At 41.0% G+C, this 11,199-nt stretch overlaps 1 protein-coding gene across 5 annotated transcripts; it reads left to right on the top strand.

Annotated features, from left to right (window-relative positions):
• The first annotated feature begins 756 nt into the window (after positions 1–756).
• Positions 757–9,585, top strand: LOC100835113 (protein MEI2-like 5). Of its 5 annotated transcripts, none has more exons than XM_010235864.3 (14): positions 757–1,053; positions 1,644–1,687; positions 1,767–1,904; positions 1,974–2,440; positions 3,746–3,904; positions 3,986–4,102; positions 4,217–4,368; positions 5,064–5,155; positions 5,268–5,936; positions 6,023–6,185; positions 6,285–6,369; positions 6,459–6,527; positions 7,745–7,924; positions 8,056–8,548. In XM_010235864.3, exons 2-14 carry the CDS (start codon positions 1,654–1,656, stop codon positions 8,083–8,085), a joined length of 2,355 nt encoding a protein of 784 aa, XP_010234166.1. In that variant the 5' UTR covers positions 757–1,053; positions 1,644–1,653; the 3' UTR covers positions 8,086–8,548. The 5 variants fall into 5 exon arrangements, with proteins under 5 accessions (XP_010234166.1, XP_010234167.1, XP_010234165.1 ...); XM_010235863.3 differs by lacking the exon at positions 8,056–8,548 and adding an exon at positions 9,053–9,585 and having other exon boundaries at positions 758–1,053; positions 1,980–2,440; XM_010235861.3 differs by lacking the exon at positions 8,056–8,548 and adding an exon at positions 9,053–9,585 and having other exon boundaries at positions 759–1,053.
• Positions 9,586–11,199: the final 1,614 nt, after the last annotated feature.

Here is an 11,199-nt window from a genome sequence, read left to right as displayed (position 1 = left end):
CAGCGCCGACGGATGACGAAGGGGCCGAGTGATTTTACTTTATCTAAGTTTGATGTTATTTTGTTCGCCGAGACTTGTGATGAATTTGGCCGATTTGGTGATTTGGGCCGGCCTATGAAGTGGCGGCAAAACTTTTTTCGAATTGTAATTTTTGGGGGGCGCCTTTTGGGGGGTGCGGCTGGGTCGTGGTTGGGCCTCAAATGAAGAGGTTGTGCCGGCACCCCCCATATGGCCTAGCGCCGGACACAATATGGAGGCTGAGTGGAGATGTTATTAAGGCAACTCCAGCAGGCCGACCCATTTTGTGTTAGTTTGGCTTTCGTTTTGGGTTTGCCACTGTCCCCAACGAGACCATCCATTTGGTCCACTTTATCACTCATGAACATGCAAGCAGGAAAGAAAAATTGGCAAAATGCAGGCCAGCGCAGTTCAAAGGACATTGTCCGCTCCTATCCAAATCCGGAGCAAATTTGATTGAAAATGAGTCACGTCCAGACAAAAAAGAGAAAAGAGAGACCGTTTGGCTCAAACGGACAAAATTCTAGAGTTGCCATTACAGCTAGCCCACTTCCGAATACGTGTTTTTGTGTCTAGCCAACAAAAAGCTGGACTACTCCGTATGTCGTATGTTCGCTAAAAAAAAAACTCCGTATGTCGTGTGTCAATTACTACCTGAACAGTAGAAGACACACGCCACAGCTTTGCACCCACGAGAAAAGGTTTGGGATAGAAGATCCAGGAGGTTGGTGGAATATCCATTCGCCTCGCTTCCGTCTCCTCACCCTTCCCCTCTCTCTCTTTCTCTCTCTCTCCTGCTCGTCCCCTCCTGGCGCCTCCCGACTTCTCCGCCGCACCTGTGCCGACCCGCCGCCCGCGGAGTTGCGGTATACGGCTTGTCGAGTAGGGCGTAGGAGTGGTGTGGCGAGGCGGCAACCGCGCCATTGCGCGGACTCGCGCACGCCCCGGGTAGCCTCTGGGACGGTTTGTTTTGTGCGCGGAACCAGAAGCAGGAACAGGAAGAGCCCAAGAAGCCCTCGGTCGTACTGCAGTGGAGTAAGTATTCATTCGAACTCCGGCTGGTTTCTTTTATTGGTAAACCCCGACTTTTGGTAATATGGTCAGAACCAACCTATTTTATATTATCTGTAATTTTCCTTGCAAGTGTTGATTGATTGTTTGATGGGCAAAATTCTGGTTTTTTTTGGATGCGATGAGTCTCGTGTTGACATTTGCGCCGAGAATTTGTTTGTTTCGTGGACAAATACGACACTGAGAAATGAGAAGTTGGTGATTTGGCCTCCATATTCCGTAGGTACCAAATGTGTTTTTTCTGAACAAGTCTTTTGGTCTCAATAATAGTAGTTGGACTGAGGCGGCTGTGGCCCTGCTGTTCTAAAAAGGGGGAAATTTTCCATCTCTATTTTCTCTGAATATTGATGTTTGTGAGATTCCACTTTTGCCTGAATTAGTGTGTGTATTCATTTGCCGTCCGACTATATTACTGTTTGCTGACTGCTTGTTATAAGGGAGAAAACAATGGCCTTGGAATCTCTGGGAGTTGGTTTGTTGAATGGGTGTACCATTAGGCATAACTAGGTTTCCTTGTTGTACCCCAATATTCATACTAATGTTTTGAATTTCAGTGCTGATGTAATGGAGCATCCCATGGATCATCGGAAACTGTCAGGTACTCTCATGCCACAAATGGTGATAAAACCTTGCTAGATTCTAACCAGGTCATACTTGTTTTGTTCCCTGTTCCCCAGAACCTGCAAATATTCCATCCCAGAAGACGCATCAGGTGAGAAACATATGGGCGTGGGAAGATCCTTCTGCAGCAAAACTTAATGGATCTAGCAATACTGTCTTATTCTCCAATTCATTGCCGTCAGTTCGTCCAGTAGGTAAATGCAAAAATGAGCTTCTCTGTTAACCTTCCAAATGTGGAAAGCTGCTTAATGAGTCTTATGCAGTGCCAGGTAAAGAAAGGGAACAGTTTGCTCAATCAATGGATGATATGTTTCCAATAACAAGGCTGCTTGGCACTGATGCGAGAGAGACAGATCTCATGGATGATGTTGCCCAGCATTTGATTGGAGACCTATTACCAGATGATGAAGAAGAGCTTCTAGCTGGAGTAATAAATGATTTTGACCATGTTAAACTGCGCACCCAATTTGAGGAGTTGGAAGAATATGATGTTTTCCGTAATAGTGGAGGTATGGAGCTGGATGCTGATCCTATGGAAACCATCAACTTTGGTACAGCAAAGGCCAGTCTAATCAGTGGCACGGGAAGTAGCAGCAATCAGTACGGCCTCCAGAATGGTGTTGGAACAGTGACGGGCGAGCATCCATTTGGTGAACATCCCTCCAGGACTTTGTTTGTGAGGAACATTAATAGTAATGTTGAAGACCCAGAGTTACGTTTATTGTTTGAGGTATGTACTTAAATACACTCAGGGCAGGTTTGGTTCTGATGTTGCCTGGTGTCTGCATCTTTTGTATGATATGTATAGATTTTCAGGTAGATCCTTCTTGAAATATAAATAGCTGATAACAACTTAGCATATTCCCTGCTACATTTGCATGTTTTATGCTTTGACTTTTATTTTTTCATAATGCATTTTACATAGGGCTACTGTGTTAGTGATGTTAGTGACAGTAACTTCTTATACTTCACTCTTATATAGTAAATTAACTTTGACTGAATGATTGAAGTTATAATATACAAAGACCTGGAAGAGCCAATAGATATCCGTTTTCTTGCAAACTTTGGCAATGAATGTTCTTGTTCCAAATTGGAATATTTTGTTTGTTTGTTCTTCAACAGTGGAAATTTTATCATGATGTATCCATGCAATGGAACTTGCTTGTTCTTCGACCCAGGAGTTACTTTGTGATGTATGTAGGCACTGGGAACCAAATGATGTTAGAGTTTTCCCATTCCTCTCCTTTGTCTAGCCTTTATCCAGGTCTATACTTTGTGTGTGATCATAATATGACTGTTAAAATGAAACATTAACCAAATCTTTGTAACTCGCTCATCTCTGGAATGACGAGCCCCCCTGGGGTCCGTGTTCATCCTCCAAATTCACCAAACCTCACCGGGCAGCACACTTTGCTCCACCCTGCTCTGGCTGTCCAGTTGGGCTTGACTGCCGGGTCGTCCCTGTCAGTTTGGTCTAACATGTTTCTCTATTATAACTCACTTGTTTTGGAAGATAAAAATAATACCATCATACGGTCCTACAAAAAGACCCAATTTCTACCACACTTAAATGCTGTACTGAAAATGTGTTTCCAATCAATGAGGTCACAGTTCCCTCTTCTACAACTGAGATTACTATATTCTTCTACCATGGCATGGCTTTCTTCAGTATTGAATAGCTAGTTACTGTATACATTTTCCTTTTTTTTCCTCGTCGATAAAGTATTTCTATACTGTTGGATCCTCCCCTGCAGTGTTATCCTCCGGAAACTAAGATTACTATGTTAGTAATTAATCCAGTGAATTGGTACTACTGAAGTATTAGTGCTTTTCTTGTGTTCTTATTCACATTTAGACATTTGAACTGATAGGCATTTTTTATTATTTGGTATAATCTGACTCGGTTGCAGTCTCACCTTGTTTAAGAATGCTAAATGCTTCCTCGCAAAAATTTAAGTGCTTCCACACCTCATTCCCTTTGGAAAAGTGTACATAGTCATATAATCATTAATATAACATTGCTTTTTTTTTGTAGCCATTTGGGGATATTCGGTCTATGTACACTGCAACGAAACACAGAGGCTTCGTTATGATATCTTACTATGATATTCGTCATGCAAGAAATGCTATGCGGACATTGCAAAATAAACCTTTGAGGAGGAGGAAGCTTGACATTCACTTTTCAATTCCCAAGGTCAACTCTTCTGTCAGCAATTTGCATATGCCCCTTTCTCAAATATCATCTTGTACTGATTTGTTTAATTTTTCCTTACAGGAGAATCCGTCAGATAAAGATATGAACCAAGGAACGCTTGTGATCTTTAATTTGGAACCAGCTGTTTCAAATGAGGAACTCCTCCGGATTTTTGGTGAATTTGGTGAAGTGAGGGAGGTAAACGCTGCTACTTTCTAGCTCGTCCAGACCGACCTACTTGTTAATTAATTGACTTCTATAAAAAGTAATTTAGTTGAATAATAATTCTCATTTCATGCTTTTGGTCTGCAGATTAGGGAGACGCCACAAAAGCTCCACCATAGATTTATTGAGTTCTATGATGTTAGGGCTGCAGAAGCTGCCCTTCGGTCATTAAACAAAAGTGATATTGCAGGAAAACGGGTAAAGTTGGAACCTAGTCGTCCTGGTGGAGCTCGTCGAAGGTGTGTATTGAGAAAGCTGGTATCCTGGTATAGCTGGACAGTATTGCTTTAGTTCCAGTCTAGAGACGATATCAAAATTATCCAAGGATGATTAAGCTTGTTTACAATATGTCGTTTTGCTTATATGTTATTTCATGACCACATAGTTTTGTTTATTTGTACAAATTCCAGATTACCTTCTATATATAACTTAGGTGGCATCATTGTTTGTGTTAAACTATTTAGTTAACATCATTAATATGGGTTATCTTATATTTACTTCCAATCTCCTAATATTCCTTTTTAAGTATAGTCATTCAGTTCGATTTTTAATGTAGTGACCTTTTCACCATCAATTGAACCTTCTATTTGATAAGTTCCAGTTATTTGTTCTGTGTTTTGGAGCTTGATTTCACTTAAACTAGAGCAGCCTTGACTGATCATCCCTGTTGTACATGTTATAATGCATATAAATTGATATTTATTACCATTCAAATGCATTTGCTGTTTTTTTCAATTTTCTGATGAAGTTTGTTTAGAATGTAGCACTGCTGTCAAAACATTTCAAACAAAGATGGTGGTGTGACTCATCTAAGAAACAATATTTCAAATACCTATAATTTTTCTTCTGCATTTCAGACATTCATTATTTTCCTAGGCTCCCTACAAATCTATTTGTTAGATGACATCTTAAGGCTGTATTTCTTATTCTGCAGTTCCATACAGCAATTCAACCATGACTTTGAGCCAGACGAGGCAAGGCATATTAAATACCATCTTGGCTCACCTTCTGCGAACTCTCCACCAAGTATTACTAGCTTCTTTTCAGCTCTGACCACATCATTTTGTTCCCTATTCTTCCCATAATGATATACAAATTAGAGCTATTCAAACTCTGCAGTGTTTGAATTTGTTGGCAGGTTTGTGGTCCCATGTTGGTAGCCCAACAGAGCACAATCATTTGAATACACTCAATGAAACCGCGTTTAGTGGAGGGATGAGTCCTTTGGGCAGTAACCATCTTTCTGGATTATCTTCAGGATATCCTCCCATGAAGTCAGCCATTGGAAAGAGCTCCTATAGGAATAACCATGCTGATAGCATTTTTCACGGGTCCCCCACTTTTCATAACTCACATTCGTTTCCAGAACATTATGGTGGAATTGTGAGTGCAAGCCCACTTGTGTCTTCCGCAGCTTCGTCAGCTTCTACTGCCTCTGGTTTTACAGCGCTGAATGGAGCACCGTTTCCTTGGGGTAATAATAATACATTGAGGGAGAATTTTCAGTTTTCAGCCCTCCACTCTCCACCTCTTAAGAGTTTGCCTTTTTCCAGTACCCACACACAACACCAGGGTAATATGTATCCTAACCTCCGTGGTTCTTTTCGACCCTCGGAGCACTTCCCCCAGCATCATGTTGGGTCTGCTCCATCTGTTTTGCCAAACTTTGGCTATTATCCTGAGTCCCCAGACACATCTTACATAAGGCATGGTACATTTGGTAGCATGGCACCCAGCTGTGTTGGTAGAGGCCTTATGAAGAACTTTGGCACACATTCACACATCAACGTTCCGTCCATGCAAAATGGTAAAATATTCTAGTTTTTTGTTTTCAAAGGATACATGCTTTTGTAAGTACTCATTTCTTTGTAAATCCTCCCTTTGATTATCCAGGCTTAGTTGGTTTTGAGGGTCTACTTGAGCGTGGCCGAAATCAGGCAGTTGGAAACTTAGGTGGTCAAGAAGATAGCAGGATGCAGTATCAGCTAGATTTGGAGAAGATCATTAGCGGAAAAGACACTCGAACAACACTGATGATAAAAAACATACCGAACAAGTATGACATCACTTGAATTACCTGGCACTGGCAGGTAGTTCTTTTGTTACACAACACCTTTTTTGCCTCCTTTATTGCTCATGTTTACTACATCTGCAGGTATACATCAAATATGCTTCTAGCAGTAATAGATGAAACTCATGAAGGGACCTATGACTTCTTCTACTTGCCTATTGATTTCAAGGTAACACTTCGTTTTGCTTGATAAATAACATGCTATTCTGACTTCGTACTTTATTTTCTACAGCTAATTTGAAGCTTATATTTCTGCAGAATAAATGCAATGTTGGTTATGCCTTCATCAACATGGCATCTCCTGCTTATATTGTATCTTTCTATCAGGTTGTTTCCTTGTCCGGTCTCTTTATAATGTGTTTGTGGCCTGTTGCTATTACTGACCTATCCAAACTAATGCTTGTTTGCTTGAAGATTTTAGTTTTATTATGGTTCAGATTGTGATGTTTACACTTCTGGCTATTGTGACTATATTTATTAGATATTTGAGAAGTTCCATCTTAGTATAGAACAATATCCTTACTCCTACAAATGACTCAATTGGTGGTGGCGGTCCGTCACACCTTTGGACTCTAGCAACTTGTTGATTTGGTACAAATCAATGAGATGAGAACAAATATAGATTCGATCTAAGATAATACATGATAGATTGATAGTACAACATTCTCTTTAAATATGCAGTGTATTTAATTATTGAGTAAAATGCACCCGAGGTCCCTATTCTTTCGCGAAGGTGCCAAGTAGGTCCCTAATCTTTGAAAATGCACGTTTAGGTCCTCATTATTTGGTAAATGGTTCATCCCAGGTCCCTCGCCTGTATGCGCAGCTCCGGTCGCATGACGTGGCTGCCACCTGAGCTTTGGGCCCACACGTCAGGCGATGACGTGGCGTTCAACCTTACAAAAAAAACACGCGTGGCAGATGTCCTAAAAAGAAAAATGTGGCTACCAAGAGAAGAATGAGTTCTGCAAGAGTGGTAAAAAGATTCCATATTTTAATACATGCAGATGTCACTAATCCTAGGTGGCAGCGCCACGTCGTCGCCTGTCGTGTGGGCCCAAAGCCTAGGTGGCAGCCACGTCATGCGCCCGGAGCTGTGCATACAGGCGAGGGACCTGGGATGAACCACTTACCAAACAATGAGGACCTAAACGTGCATTTTCAAAGATTAGGGACCTATTTGACACCTTCACAATAGAACAGGGACCTCGGGTACATTTTACTCTTAATTATTTATAGTCCACTGCAATGCACAGGTAATATGCTAGTAGAGAAATATATTCAGATGATTTTGTTTTATCCCGTAGCAGATAGAGATCTGCAGAACAGAGCATGACTAAGGATGTGTGCTGAATTTATAGCCCTCTGTTACTTATGTTTCTGAAATGCTAAGGATTCTCAAGCATATGGCTTGATAACCTTAAACAATGTCTGGTGGAGTGATAAGCTACTTAAATTTCTTGCTAAAGTTAGCATAGTGTTTATGAAATGACGAAATTGACAATTACTGAAGTTTTTAACCATTCAGCGTTAACTTGTTGCAGGCTTTTGCTGGTCGCAAATGGGAAAAATTTAACAGTGAGAAAGTAGTCTCGTTGGCCTATGCTCGGATACAAGGGAAAGTTGCACTTATAAATCATTTCCAGAATTCAAGCTTGTTGAATGAAGACAAACGTTGCCATCCTATGCTATTTGATCCCAAACATACTGAAAGTGGTAATCAGGTAAAACACAGTTTTCAATTTATATCATTTTATTCTACTTAATTGCAGTTGAAAATAGTTTAATTTCTGGTATCTTTTGCACAAATTAGTTGCTTATGCTCATACTAGCTATCATGCATGTGCAAGTGCAGTGCATGTTCTTAGCAACATATAACACATAATCAGCCATCGACCAGATGAATGAAAGAATGATAAAAGGGAAGGGCATGATGCGGTGGAGAGATAGAGGAGGCAGAGGTGGAGGCAGCGTTTGAGAGATTTTAATTTTGACAGCTAAATACAAACACATGCAACTGCAAGAAGAGCTACACCTTTTTTTACATCCATTTATAAGATTTGTTGGATGTTGATTAGTATCCCAACTCAAGATATTTTACTTTTGACAGCTAAATACAAACACATGCAACTGCAAGAAGAGCTACACCTTTTTTTACATCCTTTTATCAGATTTGTTGGATGGTGATTAGTATCCCAACTCAACCCCATACCTTTATTAGTACACTAGTAAGTTGGCCCGTGCAATGCACGTTTTAGTGATATTCCATATATGTACTCCATGGTGCCCATGCTCCATGTTTTGTTTTGTGGTAATATAGGGTGAAGCGAACCAGTTTCTACTGGGCAGAGAGAGCTTTTACAAGGCCATGGAAGTTGGGGCTGGAGAGAAAAAATAGAGCATATACCATATAATTAATTAACTCTCACTTAATTGCATATTACTGCACCTTAACTATCTCAAGTACTCCCTCCGGTCCAGAGGGATTATATCGGAGGGAGTATGTAACTGCGAGGTTATTTGCAAGGGTCCAATTTAATTTTTAATCCGTTGAGTCTGATTATGCAAACGATTATGATTAGTACTACACCCTGTTTCAATTTATATGAACGTGTTATAAATTGATACAGAGGAATTATGTATATAGATAGAAGTTCAGATGTGAAGCTTTCTCACTCGACAATCTTTTCATGGATTCTCTCGTGACTGAAAATATAAATGTTGCATTTCACAAGATTGTTAGGAATGGTTTCAGGGCAGTGCATACCATTTTAGTAGCTTTTTCGCTTTTCGCTTTTCTTGAAATCCAACCCACCTGGCCTTAATTGTCTACTTGTGCATTCTTTGAGTAGATCCTGTTAAATGACATGCTGGAAGAACGCAAACTTCATGAGAATCCAATGAAGGACAGTTTCAAGAGAAGTGAAATAATTGGCATACCTGGAAGTTTCTATGCGGCTAATTGATCTGCAGTAGATGTTAGACTCTTTCTATAGACTGTCAAGTGTACAATACAGAGGACAAGAAGGTCGATACCGCATTTTGTGAATTGCGTCGAATCTGATGCAATGTTGCAGAAGGAAACTCCCCCGATCTTTGGGGGAGCAAAGTCTTTTTGTTTGTTTTGTGCATAATCCTAATTGCAGTGAAGAGTTAGGTTTATGCAAAGGAAATGTTAGGTTGAGGTGAAACAAAAGCATACCGTAGTTCTGAATAGAAAGGCGGAAAATGGCCTTGTTTCCCCCCTAATTCTGTGTAATGTTGTGTTAAGTGTACGAAAAAGAGCTCCATATCGTGCCTGACATACTACAGTGTCTGTCTCAGCAGTCAATGCCTAAGATTGCATGATTTTGCAGCCTAATTTATATATACCGTTGATCTGATATTGCATTATCTAGCAGGTTATTGGATTAGTATCGTAATCTTTATACCTATGCTAGCAATCTGCTCATGAATGTTGCTACTACTTCATGTTAGTATATTGGTGCCTTCTAACCTGTCAGTGCCCAAGATGCAACATTTGCAATTAGTTTAGTTTCTATATATTTGTTAGCTTTGTGAGCGTATAAAGGCCAGGAAAATATTTGAAACTGCTCAAAAATTCCGTTTGATCATTCTTACTATTGAAAAGGGCATTGCACCCCAATGGCCAGGCAAAACTTTTGGGATCCCTGAACATTTCGCTTGCAGCTGCTCAGTCAACCGGAGACTCGGAATGAGCTGGACTATCGCTTTTATTCAGGACACTGAAAATTTCGCTTGAGCCAGCTACAAGTTTTTGTTTGCCAGTCTATACAGTAGTACCTCCCTTCCTAAATGAATATAAAATGCTCTAGTTGTGTCCTGAGTCGAACTTTTTTAAAACCTTTCTAAGCAAAAGGTATTTGCCTGGCTGCGTAATGTGCCGGCGCCAACGACTGGAAACGTGCGATCATCTGTTCAGATCATGTGGTCCTTTCAGCAGGGGCTATCTCATTCGATTCGGGCAGCTCAGGCTTAGCTTCCGTGCCCTTATTTAAAACTTTTTTTTCGAAAGAGTGCCCTTATTTAACTGAAATAAGTGTCGTGGTGTAAGACACGTGAAAGGTGTTGGTAAAAAAATACTCACTCTATTTCACAAAGGTTGGTGTATTTGATTTCGTTAAGATAAGACTTTGACCAATAATTTCTCTATTAATACATGTAATTCATATGATACGAAACGTTAACTATTAGTAACAACGTTTGAAGACGAATTTATTGGTATAAATTTCATGTATGAGAAAACATATATTAATCTAGTAATTTTTGGTTAGAGATTTATCTTAAAAACTAAATACGCCAAACTTTACAAAAAGAAAGGAGTATTTGCTACTGATCTCTCGTAGGGTTCAACTAGGGGCTTCCCTGCTGTTTTGCTTCGAGAGAAGAAAGGGAGGAAGAGGGAGGGCGACGCGGATCGATGAGGTGGCGGGCTGAGCTCCGTAGATCGACCAGGAACAGTGCCATGTTTTTCTTCTGTGAGAGGTCGCAGAGAGAAGCAGGAAAAGGGAGATGGCGTGCATCGGGCTCAAACGGTGGCGTGTGCTTCTTCAGTTTAGGCCTGGCGTGGACGCAGGCGTAGGAGACGACTTCGGTGGCCATTGGATTCATGGCGAGGCAGGGCGATGTGCAGAGGAGGGAGAAGAAGGAGGAGAGGAGAGGCACGCGGTTGCTACCCGTGCGGGCTGACAAGTGGGCCTGATAAGGGGCAGGGCCCAGCGGCAGCGGCAGAGGGCGGCGTCGTGCGTGGTGAGGGCGAGCGGGAGAGAGCAGGGTACGGGAGTGTCCACGGGGAGAAGGCGCACAGCTCGGGACTGAACAGGGTTTCCTTCTCTTCTTATACCTACCGATTTTGAGGTTTGTAAAATTTATTTGAAGATCCAAACGAAGTCCGCTTTAGATGCGATTTTGAGGAAAGATATAGAAGAGGGTTATCCATGTACAGTAAAAATTTCAAATATTTTGGAGCAAGTTTGAA

This window comes from Brachypodium distachyon, chromosome 3 (assembly GCF_000005505.3).
Source record: "Brachypodium distachyon strain Bd21 chromosome 3, Brachypodium_distachyon_v3.0, whole genome shotgun sequence".
Taxonomy (NCBI): domain Eukaryota; kingdom Viridiplantae; phylum Streptophyta; class Magnoliopsida; order Poales; family Poaceae; genus Brachypodium; species Brachypodium distachyon.
Note: the sequence above shows the minus strand (reverse complement) of the source record. Positions and strands in the feature narration are given on the sequence as shown.